General features: G+C 34.9%; 2 protein-coding genes across 2 annotated transcripts; one reads left to right on the top strand and one right to left on the bottom strand.

Annotated features, from left to right (window-relative positions):
• The first annotated feature begins 249 nt into the window (after positions 1-249).
• LOC128238154 (uncharacterized) lies at positions 250-4,833 on the top strand. Its single transcript, XM_052953753.1, has 4 exons — positions 250-510; positions 860-1,134; positions 1,664-2,511; positions 2,681-4,833. Exons 1-4 carry the CDS (start codon positions 399-401, stop codon positions 3,885-3,887), a joined length of 2,442 nt encoding a protein of 813 aa, XP_052809713.1. The 5' UTR covers positions 250-398; the 3' UTR covers positions 3,888-4,833.
• On the bottom strand, positions 4,690-20,095 carry LOC128238155 (S-adenosylmethionine decarboxylase proenzyme 1-like). The gene is made up of 9 exons (XM_052953754.1): positions 19,940-20,095; positions 15,424-15,510; positions 14,760-14,886; positions 13,927-14,029; positions 10,787-10,884; positions 10,378-10,458; positions 9,625-9,792; positions 9,286-9,366; positions 4,690-8,337 (listed from the first exon to the last, which is right to left on the bottom strand). The coding sequence occupies exons 1-9, from the start codon at positions 20,047-20,049 to the stop codon at positions 8,200-8,202; spliced, it is 993 nt and encodes a 330-aa protein (XP_052809714.1). The 5' UTR covers positions 20,050-20,095; the 3' UTR covers positions 4,690-8,199.
• Between the last annotated feature and the right edge of the window lie 4,039 nt (positions 20,096-24,134).

Here is a 24,134-nt window from a genome sequence, read left to right on the forward strand (position 1 = left end):
TATAATATTGAATATCCTTAGTATATAAAGACTGAGTGTGGTATTCGGTATCAGTTATTGTTCAGTTGAAGTTTAAAAGATACTTAATCATCCCAATCTGGCGCAACCGTGAAAAGGGTAAATTTAGCAATATGATGTATTCGTAAACTATCATATTACCTATGTTTAGAAAATCATGTATATTATGGTTAGGATTCCCATTATAAGCTTAAATAGCTGATTATCTCATATCCTACTCATGTGATATATGAGTCATTTTGAGAACAAGGATTGTTTCATTGTGTTTTTTCGCCTGCTTGATAAGAACATTAGTGGATTTAAATACGATTAGACAAGTTACAGATACATATGAAAATACCGTTTAAAATAATTTAAGTGAATTATACAACAATAATAAAATGGACGCTTATCAACAAGAAACACATTACTGGCCTTTACGTTGCTACCCGAGGCCGGAATATTTCCACACTCGCTTAAAGGATATTTTTCCGAGATTCAAGAGATTGATAGGTAAGGTCTTATTACCTCCGATTTTAATCAACATTTATAACATTAATTTATTGTTGGTCACTATAAATGTCTATAGTATTTGGTCGTGAAACTGTGTATCAATATTATTATCTCGGTTAGAAACATCCGGTACTTACTGCATGACAACCGGTAACATATCAGCCCTGGAAACCAATGTGGCTTTTTAAGGTTTTAAGAAAAGTTAAGGCCGCTCCGTACACATCGATTAATCAAATTGAAACGGTTTAACTTAACGAATCCCAGGTGATATACTGATTCTTCGTTATATTCAAGGTATAGTTAAATTATGGTTAAAATAATTTATATTTTTTAACAATGCGTATTGCAGGCGCATTTCCAAAACGTTTTCATGGTGTCACATACAGACAGACATTGGATAGGTTACAGTCACTGGTTACCATGTTCGATTGTGACATCAAGTTTACCCTACACGGAAAAGAGGTTCCACCTTACAAAGAGTTTCTTTACCACAACCCTGGAGCTGATGAAATTAACACAGAGGGTTGCAAGGCCGATCACAAATTACAACTGACCAAAGCAGCAACGTTGGAAAACTCCTCCCTATCGGGTCATGAAGTCAAAATATTTTTTGCTGACATGAAGGTAATCTTTTTATGTTACTAAAGAAAGCAGAATTATCCCAAATAATTTTCAAAAAATAGGGTCAATCACATAAAAAGACAATTGACATGTGTAGCTTCAATATATATATATACATTTTGATCAACTTTACGGATACAACCATTTTCAAATGAACCCTATGATATGTACTTTTAATTGAGTAGACAATAAGTACAGAAGCTTTTATGTTAAGCAATCAAAATCATATTCCCGCAGCAAATGAATATACTGCTTGTTTTCAAAATGACAACTCTCGTAACATATGATATACAATTCCGACTCCATAAAAGCTTTTCTTATACATCTGAAGTACGAAAAGAAGTCTCGGTTTGATATAGATTGTCAAATGACAGAGAAAGTGCAACATTGACGATGATCCTTAGCACCATCTTTAGCAGACCAGACCTAAAATGTGAGATTCAAGATCAGTCAATGTGACTTTCTAACATGTCATTATTTGTCAGAATATGTTTATGATAAATAAATTGTGTGTGTTTTTCTCACTTTCTAGGACTTCAATGAAATTGTCCATGAGCTGAAACAAGTTCCTGTACAAAAGGACATGTCCATATTTTTGGCCTTTGATTCAGATTTAACTGAGATCGAAAAGGAGAGTATTATGAGTCAACTAGAGAGTATTGAAACAAAGGCGAATGTAGTGCAGGTTTCTTTAAAAAGAAAAGAATTGATGTTTCAAATATCAATGACTTTGGAAACAATGCTTGTGACCGGCTTCAGTTTACTTCAAGAATTTATTTTGAACTTTATTGGAAAAGCCCCAATTACACGAGGTATTGATACAATTGAGGAATTGGTTGAGGAAAGTAACATTACGGTTGTTTTGGCAACATATTTATATGATGCCCAATCTGTCATTGAAAAGGATATAGACAATGACTGTGACACGAAGGATGAATGTAAGAAGGATATATTTCAAAAGACATATACTCGTTTTGCAAACTGTCTCCTTTTTCCATTTCTGTCAGACAAACATGGAGTATCAGCTGAAACAGTCAGGCATATTGTAGAAGAATTCGATTACGAAAGTAAGTTTGTTGGCACTCTAACTGAAGATTTGAGGAAAAGAGTCATTGATTGCACACACATTGATGGTTATCCCCGTCACTTTATGTCGGTACGAAAGTCTGTACAAAAATTGACTATGGATATCTTAATCCAACAAGAAGGAAATATTCTCAATTTACAAAAGATAACAAAGACTGCGATGTCTTTATATACTACTTTAGAAAAACTCTTGTTTGAAGTAGAAAGATGCTTGGAGAGAACAATCACAGGAGAATTTAATTTAACGACCAGAGTCCGAAGTATTCCACCACAATTGAAGAAAGAGCTACTAAGGTATGACATTTAAAGTTTAGCTTTTAGGTTTTTCTGTAGTTTTTCACATACATATTAAGTTTACCACATAATACTTACTAAATTATTCATACTGATAAAACGCATACTACTAGTATCACAAATTTCATTGTATATCATCATGATCTATGTTTTAATTCTGCCATTTCAGAATCAAGCACGTGTTGATGATTGGAAACGTTTATGATAAAATCGCTGTATTTGTCGATGTCGAAAGCACACATGGTGAAAAAGCAACGGATGTTGAAACGAGTGAGGCTAGAGTAGATGATCGGTTGAATGAAAACAGGAAAGAGATTGATAATCAATCATCCCGTGAATCAAAAGATCGTTCAGGGTTTTACCGAAAATCTTCGGTAAGACATAATACACAGCAAGAAATAAAGAACGTCTTGCAAAAGTATGGAGTAACGTCATCCAATTCTTACGTCATAGAATATGTTTCAAACAAGCTGCCTGAATTTGCCAGACCACATCATCTCAAACATGAAATTGAAGCAAAAAATCTTGCTTTAAAACCTGCCACAGACGTGCCAGGGTATGGAACGGGCCAGCCAATTCAGACTTGTGATTTAGAAGATCAAGATACATTTCGTGAAGGAACATTAGGATGTTTTTTATCTTCAGACTCAACATTATATGCCATGACCTGTGCCCATGTGCTTTTTAGAAAAGGACATATGCAGAAAAGTTCGGAAGCTTATATGTATTCGTCTGAGAATCCAAATTATTTGGTGTTTCTTGGGCACAATTCCCCATCTGATGTAATATTTCAATCACCTGATGCGATGTTGGTGGATTGTGCCCTGTGTAAAGTTGATACATATATGAAACATGAAGCCATAAGGCAGCTTCGAGACACAACTAACAAAACAAAACCGTCTGAGTATTACTCTGGCGATAGAAAAGGTCTCGTGGGTGAGCACGTTTATAAATATGGGGCAAAAACAGGTCTCACTTACGGAACAATAGCGTCTATAAACCTTATACCAAAGTCATGCTCCGGGGAAACAGATAACGATTATCTGATTTGGATTGATAGTGAGGCAGACACGAATCTTTCTGAAGGTGGCTTGATGGCAGTGCACGAAATGGAAGGTGCCACAGCTGTCGTTGAAGAAACTTGTTTTGCACAGTATGGTGATAGTGGCGCCGTTGTTCTTATGACGCATATTGATAAGAAAACGTATATGAAGCAAAATGAACATAGCACTAAAAACCTTGTTGCATTATCTATGGTGTCACACGGAGATCTACAAATGATGGGCAAAACAAGTAAACTCGTTATGACATTTCAGTTAGACAAGGCCGTCTCTCTACTTGAAAATAAAATGAATGCTCAATTAAAACTGGAGTAATATGAACATAATTGGTTTGACTGATCGAGTGACCATGTGGATACAGTTGAAACTCGCTATATCGAACTATGTTATCACGATTTTCTGGTTATGTCGAACTTTCTTCGGTTAATGCACCAGTCAATTGTAACCACGCCCCCCCCCCCCAGGTCCGAGGAATAGCTGGGACTTTGACTTTTGGTCCAGCCAACCCCGGGTAAAATCTCCCCCCTACGGTGACGAACTGATGGTCAAATCCCTGCCAAATGCCCCCGCACCCCAGGGAGCCTAGGTAAGGCAAATTCCCCGCTGTATTTTGCGCGAAGACAAAACCACCGCATTCACCCGGCACTGCGGGGCCACCTGAAAGGTAAAAACACGGCCCAATTCCCCGGCTATCCCCGGCATACCCCCGGACCTGGGGGGCCGTGGTAACAATTGACTGGTGCATAAGTTGTACTCTTTCAGTACTCTTAGATTTATCGAATGTTCGTTATCTCAAAGTATTTCCCGAGGTCTCAATGACCTCGACATAGCAAGTTTTGAATGTAATAAAAATGCCGCTCAGAATATGTTGCAAAGTTAATTGCACCATAGGTGTTATTTTTAGAAGATTCTGAAAAAGTTACACTAAAACAAGGAACAACGTTCACAAACTATTTTCACTGACCATGGTATTCTTTCTGTCGTCAGATTTAAATAAAATACCAGGATAAGTAGTTTTTTCTGGAAAAGCATTTGACGATGACTGCAAGTATGTGTGATGGGAAAACTGTAATTGTATTGGTTCATTCTAGGGTGTGTCACATCACAATGGACAATGTTAGGTTCAAAGTTTATTAAAATGGTTGAAAAGGTCTTATATATGGGTGTCTTTCACAAAAAGAATCTTTGGATTTGTTTAAGACATAAACCAACATTTCAAATGTGACAAGCATCACCAAATACGCAAATCGACAAGAAAATGTACAGAATTTACTACAATAGAAATAATGCAAGCATGTAATGTACATATTTAAACAAAAATAAAATCTAAAACAATTACAACAGCACAACTTCAAAGCCCTATATTTCCCCTTTTAAGCAACTGATTTGTAAGAAGAGCAATCTTATCGCCTTTAAGGCCGATTACCTGTAGTTCCATGTACTCACGTGTATTACCTGTAGTTCAATGTAATCACGTGTATATCAGATTTTTTTAATCAATGTGATATGTTGTAGCGTAATGAAACAATTCATAGAATAGAAGAAAAAAAAAAGTTAGACCAGCAAAGATCGAACAGGGATCATTTCAAGATCCTATCTACTACACCATGCTGTCAGATGATCTTATAGGATGACCTTTACAAACACAATTTTTTTTTCTGAAAGAATTTGTTAAAATTTCAGAAGTTGTTTATTTTTTTAAAAAAACATGCGCTAAAAGGTTCTCTCATTTTCACGACATGTTTTAAGAAGGTTAATAAAACGCCATGAAGAGGCCCAATAATGCTACCAATATTTTTTCGCAATCAATAACAAATACACAGGTCAAAATTAAGAATTTGCCTTTGAAATGCCCTTACTATGTTAACAAACCAGATGAATACAGTTCAAATTATTTGTTACAAAATTTGCATGCGAAAATATCCTTGTAATTGTAAAATGTAATGAAATAATCCAGTGTAAATTGTTCTAAAGGAACCAAATCAGAACAAGAAAGTAATACAAACATAAACATACAAATATAAATATGCTTCTCATCAATAATTTTATTCTAAATATAAAAATATGAGACAAAACTATTGAGATTGATTAAGGGGCACTAGTTCTAAAATGCCTATGTCCAAGACTAAATGTACAATACCCATCTCAATACTGCATGAAGTCTTAAAATTTAATGCATGAAAGCTAAAAAATACATGTTATGATATAAACATTAAATCACAAATTGCACGGTGGTTTTTAACTAGTAGATATAATTGAGACATATTTGTTTATAAGAAGAACAAATACTAAATACATTCCTTACAATTCAATATGCACAAAGTACAGGGCTTCCGTTGAAGGAAGTTTGGTAGTACATGTATGTTACCCCCTAAAAATGGGCTCAAGTTCCAAAATAGGTACAAGACTTCCAATGAAAATTGTGGCCTTCAGTACAAAACATATAAAAAGCAACATTTCAACAAGGCAAAAAACCTTCCAAGGGTGAAGGCTTGAAAATTTAAAACCTGTAATCAATGTTTCTTTATGGCCACATTTTTGTCTTGAGATGAAATGAATGATTTGAATACAATTTTGTATTCTATTTTTTTTAGCTCTTTCTAAAATATATTGTGTTCTTTGTAATCTCTTTCTTAAAACAATAAAAAATAGTATGCAAATAACAATGGGAGAAAAAATATATTTTACAAAAACAGCTGCTTATATCATGATAATGTTGATGGTAAATTCTCAACAGTATGCATGATCAAATGGACAGAGTTAGTAATTCAGGCACTAGCTATAGCAAGCAATAGCCTTAGTTAAATGATATTATTACTTTTATTATTATTATTATTATTTTCGTTTCAGACCTATATAAGTAACAGGAGTATTTACCAAAACTAAAACTTATACATTATTTTCAAGGTAATAAGTGAATTAATAATCTGATAGATGTTAGATCTCACTGACATTGCATTGGACTTCAAGAGGACTGTGTACTTTTCAAACAAATGACAATAATTAGCGTTCAACACTTTAAAGGTCCCAGGATTCTCAGGCCCAGATTTCTCGAAACTTCTTAAGCTTAATAGGCTTATTTCAATTAGCTAAAATACATACTTAAATTGAATTTTTATGAAAGGAAAATGGTTTATAGTGTTAATCATAAATTTAATTCCTATCGAAAGTATAAAAAGTTAAGAAGTTAATATTACACAAATTATTGAAAAACAAAAATAGCAAGCTTAGCTTAATCCTGTTATAAGGGACTGAAGAAGTTACCAGAAATTGGGCCCTGACACCAAATTTCATGAGACACCAAAACCTACATGTCATATATTTCCTCAGGACAGCAATGTTATAGTCATAGAAGTAATAGTAATATATGTGAAAATTTGGTAAAACTTAAAAGGACAATTCAGTGTCGGTGGGAAACCTGACTTCAGGAAAGAACACTTGATTTCAACTGTTGGTGTCCATTAATGATCCCCGGGAAAGAGACTTAGTGTCGACCCCTGGACATTAGCTGGATTCCAAGTGGGGTCAATATGCATAACCACTTAGTGGAAAAACAATTGAAAAACATACATAGATACAATGACTCAAAAATTAATAATCAAATACCAAAACTTAACAAACTTTTAAAACTTTAACGCATAAAACTCATGAAAAAATGTGTTTAATAAATTAACCTATCATGTCGTCTATTTATATCTTTGTATGGCAAAAAGTGCTTTTAGAACAAAACACAGGGGGATGGGTCCTGTTATCAACAAGTGTATGACGAAATAGCATTAGATCGAAGTCAGTGTTACAAATAAATTCAAACGTTTAGTTGTAAAACCAAATTTTCTTTAACTGAAAGATCATAAATCTAATAACAAGAGCACCGCGGAGTGGGTGCCAACGCTCGTCTGAGTTATGAGGTAAGGTTAAAGTTTTTGGACGACGACGACGACGCAGACGCAGACGCAGACGCAGACGACGCCGACGACGCCAAGGCTATCACAATAACTCGACTTTTTTTCTTCGAAAAACAGACGAGCTAAAAATGTTTTTAGATAATTATCATTAATGGTTACTCTTAAAAAGTGGTTTAAATTTATGATGGTGCAATACATTCGTTGATAAGATTTGGACGAGCCATTTAACTGCAGAGCTTTTTAAACAAAGCAAATTATAAGAGTAAATATCCCAGCACCTATAAGCCTTATTATCTGCACTTTCTTGTCACTGCAAAGGAGGAAAACCTATACTTTTGTCTCATTTTTGTAGATATCCAAAGGAAAACAATTTTAACAACAGAGAGATAGTTGAGTAAATAAAAGATACCTAATTTTCGAAGGAAGGATAACGGTACAAAACATTGACTGAAATAGTCAACAGAGGGTCGATCAGCGCATACTTTACACAGGTCAGAGGTCACCAACATATTAATACTGACTGATGTACAGTTCTTTAAATCTTTCAAGATTATAGGAGAAGAACTTGTATCTTCAACAGAATCTTCCAGAGCAACAAAGACAGGAAGATTTTTCTGAGAAGATTTCTCCACATTGATAACCCTACATTTTGCAGACAATACGTCCCTGACATCCGACTCGCGTATTATGCAGCTTGACCAATCGCCTCTGTTTTCGTACCCCTAGATGACAGGCCGGGTGAAGTATGTGTATGTCAGGTTGTAATTCTTGAACATACAGAACTGGTGGTCCACGCGACTGTACTGGCCCTCGTCCAGCACAGCGTCCAGATCCTTGTGGCTCTGACTTGCAATTGATTCCTGAAACATGCAGGAATGCACTTTAGCATGATTGACCACTTAAGCTTGATTGACTCCCAAAACATGCACAGATGCAATTTAGCTTGGACCCCTGAAACATGCATTCATAAATGAACTTGAGTTTGATTGACCCCCCTGAACCAATAGCTTGATTGACCCCTGAAACATCCATGAATCCACATGAGCTCGTTTGACCCCTGAAACTTGCATGAGAGCACTTGAGCTTGATTGACCCCTGAAACATCCATGAATAAACATAACCTTGATTTACCCCTGAACCTTTAGCTTGATTTACCCTGGAAACATCCATGAATGCACATTAGTTTGATTGACCTTAACCAATAGCTTGATTGACCCCTGAACCAAAAGCTTAATTTACCCCTGAACCTATAGCTTGATTGACCCCTGAACCAAAAGCTTGATTGACCCCAGAACCAATAGCTTGATTGATCCCTGAAACATCCATGAATGAACATGAGCTTGAATGACTGCTGAAACTTGCATGAATGCACATCAGCTTGATTGACCTTTAAAAAATGCATGAATGAACTTAAGCTTGATTGACCCCTAAAACATGTATGAATGCACATCACCTTGATTGACCCCTGAAACATGCTTGAATGCACATGACCCTGATGAACCACTTAAACATGCATGAATGCACATGACCTTGATTGACCCCTGAAACTTGCATGAATGCACATGACCTTGATTGACACCTGAAACATACTTGAATGCACATGACCCTGATTAACCCCTGAAACATGCATGAATGCACATGACCTTGATTGACCCCTGAAACATCCATGGATGCACATGAGCTTGATTGACCCCTGAAACTTGCATGAATGCACGTGACCTTGATTGACCCTGTCAGAAGAAAAAAGGTATGTACAAAATAAATAGATGCCTTTTGCCCAAAGTCAATAGTTGAAAGCTTGCCATTACCTTGTTCGCGAATATGGTCATGAGGACCTTGCCCGGGTTGAATGTTTCCAGAACCTTCATCACCAGCTCATTGTAAGACTCCTGGAAATGAAAAAGGTTTTCTTCAATGCAATTGCTTTTTAATGAATATCCTGAATGACTGAAATCTAAAACAGCAGATATGCATCGTAAAACTCCAAATGTAAAGTTTAACATCAAGAAATTTAAATCTGATTAAGTTTAAGACCGATATTCTGACCTCGGAACAGTAACTGTTGGATAATAATGCATAAGTATTCTGGCAAAAGCCTGTTCATGGAGTAGGGTTCATACAGAAAGTCAGTACTACATTAAACAAACCTGCGGCACATTGCTCTCGAAGCTCACGTAGGAACAATTGGGCTCGGGCGTCACATGAATAGTGATGTATTTGCCCTCCGGCATGAGCCCATTCATTGAGTACCCGCATGGGTCGAACAGGAAGTCATCTATCTTGGCTCCTGGGATTATCTTGTCTATCCCCGACCTCTGTAAATGGTTAGAAACATTATGTTAAAGATGTAATTTACTTTGTCTTAAAACATAAGGGAGCTTGCAAAAGACTACTTATACCTGTATGTGTTGTCTACTTTTTAAGTGCTATGTCCTCCCGGTACCGGGTATGTGTAAAATTTAAAGCACCTAGCTCTCAATAACTAGAGCACACATACAGTGGAGGTAAAAATGAGTGATCTACGTCATACAGGTTACAGTAACCTAGTGCAATGATGGTGATGCTTTGTAAAACATGCTTTGTTTTTAGTTCCTACTACAACTTTCATTTATATGGGTAGCTACGCATACAAGTAGTTTTACATCCACTATAATATCTAAATAAGTTCATGCAAAATCAATGTCCCTTAATAAGCATCAAATCTACATACATTTCAATTCTAACATATACAAACTAATTGCAAAATGATGATATATATAAATTTGAATAAAGCCTGCTAAACCAGATATGAGCCCTGCACTGAATCTTAGACATATCAAACTTATTGTGTTGCCTCCGCTCTTATAATTCACGAGGAAGGGTTCAGTTACTCGGTATACAGCTTGTTGCATGTGACTTACGTGGGTTGCTTCCTTTCCGTCCTTGCTGACCTCTTTTGTGAAGATCTTCATCTTCTTCGGACACAGATCCCACATTAACAGGTGAGAGGAGGTCAAGGAAAACAATTAACAACAAATTAACACTTATTTGCAATGTCTTTATTCTAATGAATATTTGAACTTGATCGCGAAGAAGCTCAAAGCAACGCTCAAATCCATTTCCTGCATAGAAACCAGTTCTATTGGGCTTTTTCACATACTTAAAAACTTGTTTTGTGAACTGATATTTGTTCAGTTTCTCATTCCTATGTTAAAATATCTATTTAAAAGGTTTTAATGTGCCCGATGCAAGATCCCAAAAAGCATGTTTAATTAAACATGGTTTGACAGTAAACCTGTAACACCAGGTAACCGAAAACAGAAAGGATATTTCGACAGTCTGGTCTGGCTGTGACACTCCCACCTCGTCCAGTGTGTACAGGTACCAGCAGTCCTTGTTGATGCGGCCCAAGGAGTATGCAGCCCCATCTGTAATCAACAATGAAATTAATGCATCAGTATATCATCAGGACCGACCAATCATGTGACTTTAAAGACGAGTTGGTGACCTAGTTTGACCATCATGTGTCAAAACCTTTATGAAATACCGGTTGAAATTGAGGCCTTGCCATTATAATAAAAATGTGAACAAATATGTCATGAAATACTTTTTGTAGAATTCAGCATAGACACTTAACATAATTTTGCAGCAGATAGCTAAATGAAAAAAGTAGTACTGGATACATGTATATAGAATTACATGAATATAAAAGTGCATGTATAAATTTATAGTATAACCACAAAGGAGAAAAAACTCAATTATGGAAGTGATGACATCATAGTTAGTCCTATCTGTGTCCCATATATGGTGGGTTAGGAAACCGTTCCATAACACTGTCTAGAATTATCTCGCTACTGTGACTGCCTTGTATTACAACCATCAATACATGTGCATTTGAGTATTTCAACAATACAATACAATAAATATTTCATTGTATATGGTGTGCAACTATAAATGCTATGTCACTGTGTACATTCATATGTCACTGTGTACATTCATATGTCACTGTGTACATTCATATGTCACTGTGTACATTCATATGTCACTGTGTACATTCAGCCAAATAAAAAAAATCTTAATGTTGATGAAAAATATCTTGATAGTGTCACTAATGGAATCATAGACAGCATCTAGTAGATTGCGTTGTTAAGACCAGAAATTGGGGATTGTAGGACGATTTATGAATATACCTAGATGATAGAAAATGTGTATTTGTAATATGAATATTTCGCTATATAGTAGATAGGGACGGTGGGAATCTTGTTAATCCATTCATGCGCAACACTTATTAGATGACGAGGCATTTGGCTACGTAAGCGAATACCATTTTATTCTTGTATGCCAATTTTATATTGATATTAAAAATGTGTTTACCTACATGTTACTGCCACTGGCAAACTCAGCAAAAAAATTGTAGTTTGTTAAGTGCTTAGAGAATACATGTTTGGTTCACCAACTTGGTAAGTACCGGTATACTTATATCAAAACTGGAAAATGTTATAACTTGACAGATATCTTATAAATGCAAGTATGTACATTTCATTCTCTTCTCATTAAAAAACGTTTATATTGCCATTGTGAATATGAATTTTTAATTGTTTTTGGCACAATCATTGTTTCTAATACACTTTCAGTTCTGTTCTGTTCAGTTCATTGTAAAATAATATTGGGTGCACCATACAATATATATGAGAAGCAAACTAGTAAGAGATTGTAAACAACACACACTAAACAACTTACTATTGCAGCCAAAACATTCTAAACAGATTGTATGCACATATTGTTAGAGAACAGATGTGGAGACATTCTAGCATCATACAATGGTCAGGAAGGGCTTCATCAAAAAATATTCACAACAGTGATTTTTTTTGGAATTATTCTCACTGCCTGCTCCGATTTGGGATTTTTTTCAACTATGGGTAAAATAGAAAATCATGCTTAAATAGAAAATATAATAGCAAGAATACATGTTTTACTTTAATGCATACAGTATGCTGTCAAAGGGCTAGTCTTGTCAAGAGTGTTTTTTTTTAATAAATTCATTGTTTTTTATACATTCACAGGATTTTTATTCATTCAATTGGGAAAATATCATGAATTTTTGGGGAAGATGAACACTTTTTTGCTTGGGGAAACAGCTTTAAGAAGGCAGTGAATTGCACCAAAAAAGATCACTGCACAAGCATGTCAATGTTTTCACTAGCTGAGATGCATGAATGACCCCATCCAGTCCAGTTTACATTGGGAAAAAAGGAAACCAAAATCACTGATGAGATGTCTTCAAAGATATTTCCAGTTTGACACACCCACTGTGTTAACTTGTGTACAATTAAAGTGCAATAATATTGTGGTGAAGTTGGAAATGTAACTAGAAACTCAGAATACTTATGAAAAAAACAATACATAAAAGGGAAATCTTGGCTCTCCCAATGATGAGGATTACGCAAAAGTGTCCACATGAACAACCTTCAATACAAGAGCTGTCGTGAGACAGCGTGCTCGACTACGCTGCTTTGACTGAGAAGCGAATTCAATATTGATGTATGTGCCTGTCAAAGCAATAAAAATCAAAATAAAAAGTAAATAGTGACCATAACTCTCGGGGCCCAAAACATAATCTCATGAAAGGTCTCTATAAACTCTTTATATATAATAAGTTTGCTCGCAATATGTCAACCCTTACTTTACTAAGTTATTCAATACCAACCATTTTCTATTAATAATAACTTTAACCTTGACCTTGATCCTATGGGACTCAAACACAATCTCATGAAAGGTCTCTACAACCTCTTCTTATATACCAAGTTTGGTCACTAGATGTCAAATCTAGTTAAATTAATTTGATACATAAGGTGACTTTTAATTGACGCTGCCCTCCCACCAGCCCGCCCAAACAATGACACAAGTATTAAGTCAATTGAGCCTAAAACTTTAACCTAAGTTCCTAAGTCAATCAAGGACCATAATTTGTATAAAGGATAATATGGAGTAATGTAACCTAATTGTGTGATGGCCTTGAACAACTTTGTGAAGTATGAAGCCTATTGAATGAAGGGTATAGAAGTTATTAATAAATATCCCAACCTGCCCTAAAACTTTAACCTAAGTTCCATAGTCAATCAGGGGCTATAATTTGTATAAAGGATAATATGGAGTTATCTAACCTCTTTATGTGATGGCCCTGAACAACTGTGTGAAGTATTAAGTCAATTGAAGGAAGGGTATTGGACTTATAAGTGAAAATCCCAACTTGCCCTAAAACTTTAACCACACGCCGACGCTGGGGCGAGTAGTATAGCCCTCCTTATTCTTCGAATAGTCGAGCTAAAAACAATACATAAAAGGGAAATCTTGGCTCTCCCAATGACAGGGATTACGCAAAAGTGTCCACATGAACAACTATCAATTAAACTGACCTAAGGGCAGTCTTTGCAAAACAAAACATAATGAAATGATGAATGTGCACTTACTCTTGAACATGCTGTCAAGATGGACAACTTCATTTTCAAACGAGCGATGGATATGGTGCTGTAAATCCGGCTGCATAAAATTCTTGCGGGAGTAGAAAATGTCCTGCAATCACACAGACAGTAATTAAGACAAACGGAAGACTTAAAGTGACACTCTTGTTCAAAATCAATACATATACATGTATAACAAACATTCATTTTGAGTGATAAACCTTCAACTACTTACTAAATAATGCATTTATGGAAAATATCAATTACTGATAACAAGTAAATAACTGTGTATTTATTAGCTGAAAACACAAAAATATTAAATGATTGGTGAATGCTAAAAGATTTACTGTGATATAATATCAGCTCATAAGGTAGAAATTCCGTGTTTTCTGCACATTTCTTTCAAATTTAACACAGTATCCTTCATAAGAATCATTGTTTTCGACATTTATTAATACTTTTTGGTAAATTAAAACAATTGTATTAAATATGGTAAATCCCCTTTGGGAGTAATAGTGCATCTGTAACACAATCCCTACTTATGTGTACAGACACAAAATTCACACTTTATTTTTTGAAAGCAATAAATTATGACCATTTCTTATGATAACCTTTTCATGGTTATTAAAACAACATCATAAATGTATCTACTGGGTCTATGAAAAAGTTTTGTTTCCTATTTCGGCTTAATGAAAAAATATTATGAATATCAGAAACGTTTTCTTAAATCCATTAAAAAACAATAAAAGAGCCTTTTTATTGTACTTATATTAGACATGAGTGTTGACGATTTGGTCATTTGACATTTTCAAAATTTACAAAACAACTTAAATCATTCTTACAGCGACAGAGTCAAAACCACATTTTTCCTTGACCAGTTTCAGGAGCGGTTCAATGGCATTCAGCAGCGTGGTGGTCCCACACGTTTTAAGGATGAATCGGCGTTCAGTGACAAACATACTGCTCTCACTGAAATGAATTAAAACATCTTTCACATGTAAAGACATTATCTTTGGAATATTTGTTTTAAAGTCATCTACAAATAACTTTAGGCAGAATAATGAGACCTGCTAAAGATATGATCTTCTGTCATTTTTACCAAACACGTTTCCAGCTGCCACTGGCTTTTTTTTAACAATTTGTTGGGGCAAATACCCATTCCTAAAGCAATCTAGTCTATATTTTTCCAAAATGCATTTTTTAACATCACCAAAAAGGAAAATTTACATGGTATATGTACAGCTCTAACTCAAATTGAATTGTTCATTTTCATAGTTACATAATTATATGTACACTATTTCAGACCATGTGCTGTTATTATTCATAATAATAAGACAAATATGATGTACAAACATTTATGAAATAAATCAGTTCTCAGGGAGAGGCTATTTATAAAGACTACCCCCTTTATATTGGGCCTCTAACATATTCGCCCCTGAAAATATTTGTTATCTTAATGTCTGATCACTGAAATCAATGCTGAAGTGCACATGAAGGTTTATTTACCTCAGCACATAGGCGTCCATATCCTCTGTCACTGCCTGGCTGATTATTTCACAATTCACAAGCTTCATTAGCTTTTTCCACTCGGACCTGAAACATGAACATTGATTACCATTTAGCATACCTAGGTAATATATTAATAATCAATGAAGCTGTGAGAGGTGATAAGCAGCTGGACTTGAAAAATCAACTATAACTATAAGTTTCCAGTGTACCACAATATCCGGGGACATTGTGGCATTATCTATATGCTGACTCACATAACAGTCCACTAAAAAAGGAAATTCCAATTTAATATAGAAAAAGAGCACTTACAGATCAACTGAAGGAGAAAACACAAATCAACAAGAGCTGTCAAAGAGACAGCGCGCTCGACTATTCCGCCGCTTTTCAGTGTAAGGATTGAAACGTTTTGGCCAAACATGCATGGATCACTGTTAGATTAGATTTCAATGCAATACATGATGTGCGGAGATATTAACATTAATGTGGTAACATGCAAAATTTTAACCAGAATTTTTAAGTGTAATAATAAAGGGCCATTATTTGCAAAACACAGTTATCTAACTTGATTATTCAAATAGGTTGGGTGGTTGAATACCATTGTATAAAGTCTCAATGCAATACATCAAGTAGTTGCTGAGATATTATCCTATGTGTGCTAACATGCAAGACCTTAACCAGAATTTCTAAGTCGCATAATAAAGGGGCAAAAATTATATAATATGAAAGATAGAGTTACCTTACTTGATTAACTGAGAAGGTTAAATGGTTGGGAGCCTGTGTGTAAAGTTTCAATGCAATACATGATGTATTTGCTGAAGCATTGTCTTAAAAGTGGTTACATGCAAAACCTTAAGCAGAATTTCTATGTTGAATAAAAAAGGGGCCATAATTGAATTTAATGCAAACTAGAGTTATCTTACTTGGTTATTTAAGTAGATTTGATGGTTGAGTACCAATTTATAAAGTCTCAATGCAATTCATCCAGTAGTTGCTGAGATATTAACCTATGTGTGCTTACATGCAAAACCTTAACCAGAATTTCTGAGTCGTATAATAAAGGGCAATTATTTGCATTAAATGCAAACTAGAGTTATCTAACTTGGTAAATTAAGTAGGTTGGATGGTTGAGTACCATTGTATCAAGTCTCAATACAATACCTCAAGAAGTTGCTGAGATATTAACCTATGTGTGCTTGCACGCAAAACCTTAACCAGAATTTATAAGTCAAATAATAAAGGCCTATTATTTGCATTAAATGCAAACTAGATTTATCTAACTTGGTTAAATAAGTAGGTTGGATGGTTGAGTACAATTGTATCAAGTCTCAATGCAATACCTCAAGTAGTTGCTGAGATATTAACCTACGTGTGCTTGCACGCAAAACCTTAACCAGAATTTATAAGTCAAATAATAAAGGCCTATTATTTGCATTAAATGCAAACTAGAGTTATCTAACTTGGTTAATTAAGTAGGTTGGATGGTTGAGTACCATTGTATCAAGTCTCAATGCAATACCTCAAGTAGTTGCTGAGATATTAACCTATGTGTGCTTGCACACAAAACCTTAACCAGAATTTCTAAGTCAAATAATAAAGGCCTAAGGCTATTTTTTGCATTAAATGCAAACTAGAGTTATCCAACTTTATTGAGTAGGTTGGATGGTTGAGTACCATTGTATCAAGTCTCAATGCAATACCTCAAGTAGTTGCTGAGATATTAACCTATGTGCACGCAAAACCTTAACCAAGGGGTGACGCCGACGCTTGGGTGAGTAGTATAGCTCTCCTTATTCTTCGAATAGTCAAGCTAAAAATGATTTCAGATCAGCATCCTAGTGATATCCAGAACATGTTGAACAGACCTAAAAAAAAGTTGTCAACCATACTTGGCAGGATGAGCTCATCTAGATTCCATCAGCCTAACATAGAATTTTTGGTTTCTCAAACAGGTTTTAATTTTTCTCATTATTAGATTAATATTCATTCTGTTTTTAGAAGCTAATGATTATATGTTTTTAGAACCAATGATAATATGCTTTCATGAGGTTTTAACCAATGAATGTCTTTTTTCAAGCTTTTGGTGAACCTTGGGCCAATTATAATACCTATGAATGTTCTGATTTTGGTTTCTGACGGGGAAAGTTCTAAAAATAGAAGACTTTTTTGTAGCATGAGTCACATTTAATAACCTAATTATAAGTGCTATATTGCTAACATTAATTTATATTATTGCATAAAATGTGTGTTTTCGGTCCATTATTGTGATGTGCTAAAACGTAAAAACCTGGGCTTTATTCAGTAAATTCATGTGCCGTTAATGACCGGCTTTTGGTTTTACATATGCACTATCAATTCATGTGCCGTTAATGACCGGCTTTTGGTTTTACATATGCACTATCAGGGTCTGCATCATAAAAATGGACGCTGAGCGACCTGGTTTCTGACCGAAAGTGGGTCAACGATGCAAACTTTTGCACAAAAACATATTTCAGCATATATAGCTGTATATAAACATTAATGAAATGAAATAAACCACATTTAATTTACCTATTTTCTTTTGAGTTGTCTTTTCCTGGCAAGCAGATGTGTGTTTACTAGAAAATACTTTCTGCAGTTGTTTTGATTATTTGTTTGCTTTAAAGCACTAACTTTAGTCTAAAACGTTTAACTCTTCCCAACTTTAGTTATATATCTGTCAATTTTATTCAGAACTAACGACTTATATTGACATAAGTCCATTACGTCATATGCAATGAACAAAGAGTTTTCAAATATTTTTTCTCTGATGCAGAAGATGCTGCACATTTTATCCAGAACATTTTTATCATTTTTTTCCGATTTAAATTAGTTGCCAAAACATATAAATCTTAAAGTAGGAATATATCGGTAATTAATGTTTTACCCGATAGGTATTGTGTGTAAATAATCCAAGTAATCCAGTAAATTTCTAAAAAAAAAACCACTTTCTAATCGACTGAATACTGAAAAAATGGCGTTGAAGCAAAAATGCAACTGTCGTGTTATGTTGCTGCCCTTATCAAGCTTAATGAAAAACCTTTTCAATGGCATCGCTAATGACGTCACACAAGTACCTGTTATAGAAGATATTTTGAACTTACTGTTTTTGCATTTTCGTGACATTTAACAGATTTTTTAAACACAAAACTTAATCTTTTGTGTATTTTATGCAATAAAAACGATAATACACCTTTTTTCGGTCGTTACCATCTGCAAAGGCACTTAAAATCATGCTAGGCACTCGGGCTGTAAACCATTTTGCAGGCCTTTGCAGTGGTAACGACCTGAATAAAGTGTATTAACCCTATAAAATTGCATGTGGAAAAGAAAAACTTTCACTTGATTATAGATCAGATTCAACATTGTGTCTCAAAGACAACAACTTATTCTTAAAGTTGTTAATTTAAATATAAATCAGTCAATCTATTTGCTAGCAAATCTGAAAATTGGTTCAATTTGATTATTTCAATGACTACTTAGAGAAACAAAGGGTGCCTATGGTAATAACTGCAGTAATTGATCAGCTGTTTTTGGCATTAGGAATTTGACAGTGTTAACCCAAATAATTGTACGTTTACAGATTTTTTACGTTTTTTGATATGGCAAATCCTTCACGTACAAATTGTTTAGTATCAAAAGTGGGTAGTTATTCCGATCGGGATTCCGGGTTAAAGCATTTAACATCTAAAAAATATCATAAAAACAAGAAATATTACCAGATTATGTTATTTTATATCAGTTCCATACATAAAAATGTCATATCCTACGAATAATTATGAGTTTGAAGGGTTTTTTTCATTTCTTGCTGTCAAAACAAAGCGCTATATACATGAAGGGCACCTGCAAGGCTTCAGGGCACAATTTTTAAACAATCGTAACATTTCGGCCATGGCCGAGTTGTTACGATTGTATTTACGAGGTCTATCTCGATGCTTGTCGGAGGTGGCCGAGTTATTACGATTGGGTCGAGTTGTTCCGCTTGACATAATTGTTGTCTGTGTCAGTCAACTTTCATTTTATTGGAAAGGTAAATAATGTGTTTTAATGCATTAAATGCTTGTTTTGTGCAAAATAACTTTTCACTTACATGGTAAAATATGAATATAAACCTTTATGATCAATTTTAACCATAAAATACTTCACTTAATACAATTTCAATATTTTTTCAAAACATCCCCGGTTTTTGCACAAACCGATTTAGATGTTAGCGATTGGATTGACACATCTATAATTTTAGACTATTGACAGTGTTAGATCAACTGAAGTGTCAACTGCCTCATAAAACTTATTAGTCTCTGTAATCCACCTACAATCGCCAATAATTGCTTGTGAATATTGGCATAATTATTTGCTACCACATGCAAGAAAAATGGTATGCGCAAACGATAAAAGAACATAAAATGTTAAAAAGATATCTACCTCCTCCATCGCGAAATTACGTGATAAAAGTGCATGAAAACTTTTTCAAATAAATTATAATAAAAATAAAACGTACATTTCAACTGTTCTTAAGTCCGGTTTTTCTGATTCTTTAGTTGAAGAAAACCAGACCTCCAGCAGCTTTTCTGTCCCTTCAAAAAACGTACTCTCACTGGAGGCAGCCATCTTGTGTGACCTACAAGTGCGAGCTCGTTACTTAGCCAAGGTTAGCCTACAGTACCATAATTTATTAAATTATATGACGGATATAGGTTTGTGATTAAATTAAACCCGGCCCAACATACGATATTAATCTTAATCGATCTTTCATTTGACCATGCATGAACGAATGTTTACGTTTCATAAATTGTATAAATGTTAATATTAAATGCTTTTAATAAATAGAAGGGCAAGTGGGGCATTCATGAATGTAAAAGTATACTGACGGAAAATTTCCATTTCAAATGTACCCAATACACAAATACAATTTATGATCACTATTGAATATGAACTGGAAGCTATTGTTCCAGATACTGAAGATAGGAGTTTTTACATTTTCGCTCTCACATATCCGGAGTTCATTTATGGGACAAGGAATATTTTCAGCTATTGGATTAAAATCTTGGAAACAGTTTGACTTGCTTTACATTACGTCCCGGAAAGGGTGCATTTAAACCGGCCAATATTTATTGTACATGTATGAAGATATAATTAAGAATATGAGTGAAATAATTAGAAAAAGCACCATAAAGATGAGCGTACAAAAAGTCCATGTTATATCTATGGGACCGTACGTGGTGGCTATCAAGTTTAAAATATATATATATATATATATATATATAACTTATCTGTCATATAAAACCTCAATTAGTTATCAATTATCTATACATATATGTATAAGCACATTTGAGAAGACGATACAAGTGTCCCGAGTTGTTTGTTCAGACTTTGTATCTGAACGTACAGGTGCGGCCCCCTAAGATATCATAACATAACATATCCAATCATATGATTGGACTTTAGATGGGGCGTAACCTTTTGACTTGCGCCTGTCCCTCGGAACCAGTTGATAAAGCAAGTTAACTTGGACGGTTTAAAGTGGGGTACAGATGCCCCCCCCCCCCCCCCCCCCCGGAACCGCTTAGGTGCTGGTCCATTTGCCTTTTGTATACAAATGTATATTATCTGTATTTATTGAACATGTCACGGACCTATATTTAAAAAAGAACAGGCATTGAATTAATGCCGTGTACGTTGTCTTACATGTATTTATAAATTCGGCAAGTTTGAAACAAACAAACATGGTGAATGAATGATTAGAATCAAGATAACTTGCACTGCAAAAGTTTTAAGTGAATGATGTAGGTAAATGTTAACAGCCTTGAAATGCGAGTATCCATTATTCACTGTCAGATATATGATTGGTCAATTTATCGAATTATGGTCCAGCTGACTGTATTGAAAATCAACTGTTCTACAAAAGCACACTGCAGGCTCATGACTCACATTTAGCCTATTTCCGTCAGAATAATTAGGTATCATCCGCTGGTAGTGCTGAAACTGTCGACAGCGTGAAACCTTTAACCGATAATCTAAAAATCAATACGGTCGTATGTGCGGGTCATGGCCAACCTGCCTACCAAGTTTGAGATCCTTGGACCTCCGCGTTTTTCAGTTATTGGTCAGAAACGGATTTTCAGCTCAAGCTAGGTTACCACGACCTTGGCCTTTGGCAAACTGACCTCAAAACCAATAGGGTTAATCTACTGGGCATGACCAACCTGCCTGCCAAGTTTGAGGTATTGTAGTTCTTCAGTTATTGATCGGACACGGATTATTTTCAGGTTTATATATATATATGCTACCACGATCTTCGCCTTAGACCGACTGACTCACAAAATAGGGGTTATCTACTATTTATGATAAACCAACCAAGTTGAGGTCCCTCTGCCCGGCAGCATTCTTCAGTTTTTTGGTCCAAAATGGATTTTTTAGCTCGCGATCACCACGACCTTGACCTTTGACCCAATGTCCTCAAATTCAATAGGGGATCATCTGCCTACCAAGTCTGAGGTTCCTTTGTCTAAGCGTTTGCCAGTTTTTGATCGGAAGCCTTGGGGTCGGCCCCATTTATATATGTATGCTGCCCTTCGCCGACAAATACAACAACTGAGCTAAAAAGTTCCACGAGGCAACGAATAATTAATTAAATAGACAGAACACAAGATCTTAATCGAAAATTGCCTGGACATTTTTTCAAGACGGGTGACTGAATTAGAATGGAATATTCGTGATTCATATTCTTTTTTAAATTTTCCTTAGTTTGTTCAACTCAGATTGAAGAAATACTGATGACGATAAAGTTGGGAGGTAGTTCAATGGTAGCTTTGGATTTGAATATACAATTACCTTTTTTGGTAGTTGATATTTCTTTACATTAACAAAATCTGAATCCCCAACTATCAATTGGTTGCAAATAACCGACTGAAAATTATGTAAATTGCTAGCTAAATATCAACATCTACTATATGTTCTTGATTATTCGAATCGGAAACTACAAACTACCTACCAGCTTTACCGTCATGAAATACTGTGTTAATTTACGTTTTGGGATTTTGATAATTTTTGGTTATGATACTAAGGTGATTGACACATATTAAAGGACAATTAAAGAAAGAAAACATGTAGATTATATCGCAAATATCTACTTAACAGTGTAATGGCAGGATGTTAAGTTAATGAAGTTCGTATCTAATTTTGTATCAAGTTACGGATACAGATAATATATATAATTAATGCAATATCCTGTACCAAGTATAGTTTTATTACGTAATGTCATATAAAGTAGCTCAAAGTTGCAGTATCCTATCAGTGAGCCGTCAAATATAGCTATAATTTAGATATTCTTGTGCAACATACAGCTGTAGCTATACATTTGGTTCCAGAAATACGGACTTTCGGTTGGTCGGTCGGTCAGTCAGTCAGTCAGTCGATCGGTCGGTCGGTCGGTACACATGTACGTAATTTATGACTGTTTTTTTTTTTGTATTTCATTTATACAAGTACAACTGTGCCTATATTGTGTGTTTTATTGTTGATGATAGTACACCCTTGAGCTACTTGGTACATCTAAATTGTTTGTAACTTTGAATAATCAACTATTCACTCTCACCAACTCCAGGACAAACACCACTGTATATTTGTATTTTGTTTTGTATTTGATGATAAATGCTGAGGTACTATCAGTATCTTTGTATCAATAGAAAAAAATCACAAAGAAAAACTCGGTACGTATGATTATCCAACAGATGTGTTTCTTCTACGTTTCTCAAAAATTGAATGTCCTGTATCTGGACTATAGTATCTACCACGTGACTGCCATATATATAATCTTATTCATAAGTTAATATTTCATAACACATACATACTCATACTAGTACATGATGGAAGGCAGTGTTTAGAGATAAGACATATCAAATGTATTTAAATGAAAACTGCAAAGGTTAAAATAATACGAGTAATTTATTGCAAATAAATGTAATTGCCTATGCAGCTTGGGTACTTTTTGAAAAATTGGATGTTTCTGTTTTTCAACTCTGCGCCCTGGCCTTGGCGTTTGAGTAGATTATATATGAATAAAAACAAATAAGGAAATCGTCGTGTTTTTACAAATATCATACAAAACTTCCGTGATGACATTTCAACTTTATGATTTCAATTTCATGATTTCACGATTTCAGGAATTTAAATCCACTATTAATTTCAAAATAAACATAGGGCAATAGCCTAAGATTGAGCTATGGTTCATGAACACTGCACTATCAATACCTCAAAGACTTTTGGAGTTATGCTAAAGACAAAATAAGATGTATTACAAATGCGCCGCAAAGCGAACGTTGATGTCCGTTTGTTCGTTTAGTCAATAAGGGGCATAACTCTACACTTGTTCCTCTATATATTTACATTAGCAGCTTCAATTCGTTTGGTATCCATTTAAGTTTGGCAATTACATTTATTTGTTGCCATAGCAACAACATTTTTGTTGGATAATAATCGTTGTGAATGATCTCTCCCTTACCAAACTCCAAGCTTAATACACATAGCTCTCCATGTTTCAGAAACCAAGCTTGCATGCTTCTTGCTTTATTGCAGAAGCCAGATAATTTTCCAGAGTGTATTCATCCAACTTACAAATGTTTAATGTTTAGGTCAATGTTTATTTAGAAAGAAGTGTGAACACTAGGCCAGACGAATAACGAGAAAAATACTGC

This window comes from Mya arenaria, chromosome 6, assembly GCF_026914265.1.
Source record: "Mya arenaria isolate MELC-2E11 chromosome 6, ASM2691426v1".
In the NCBI taxonomy this organism is placed as follows: Eukaryota; Metazoa; Mollusca; class Bivalvia; order Myida; family Myidae; genus Mya; species Mya arenaria.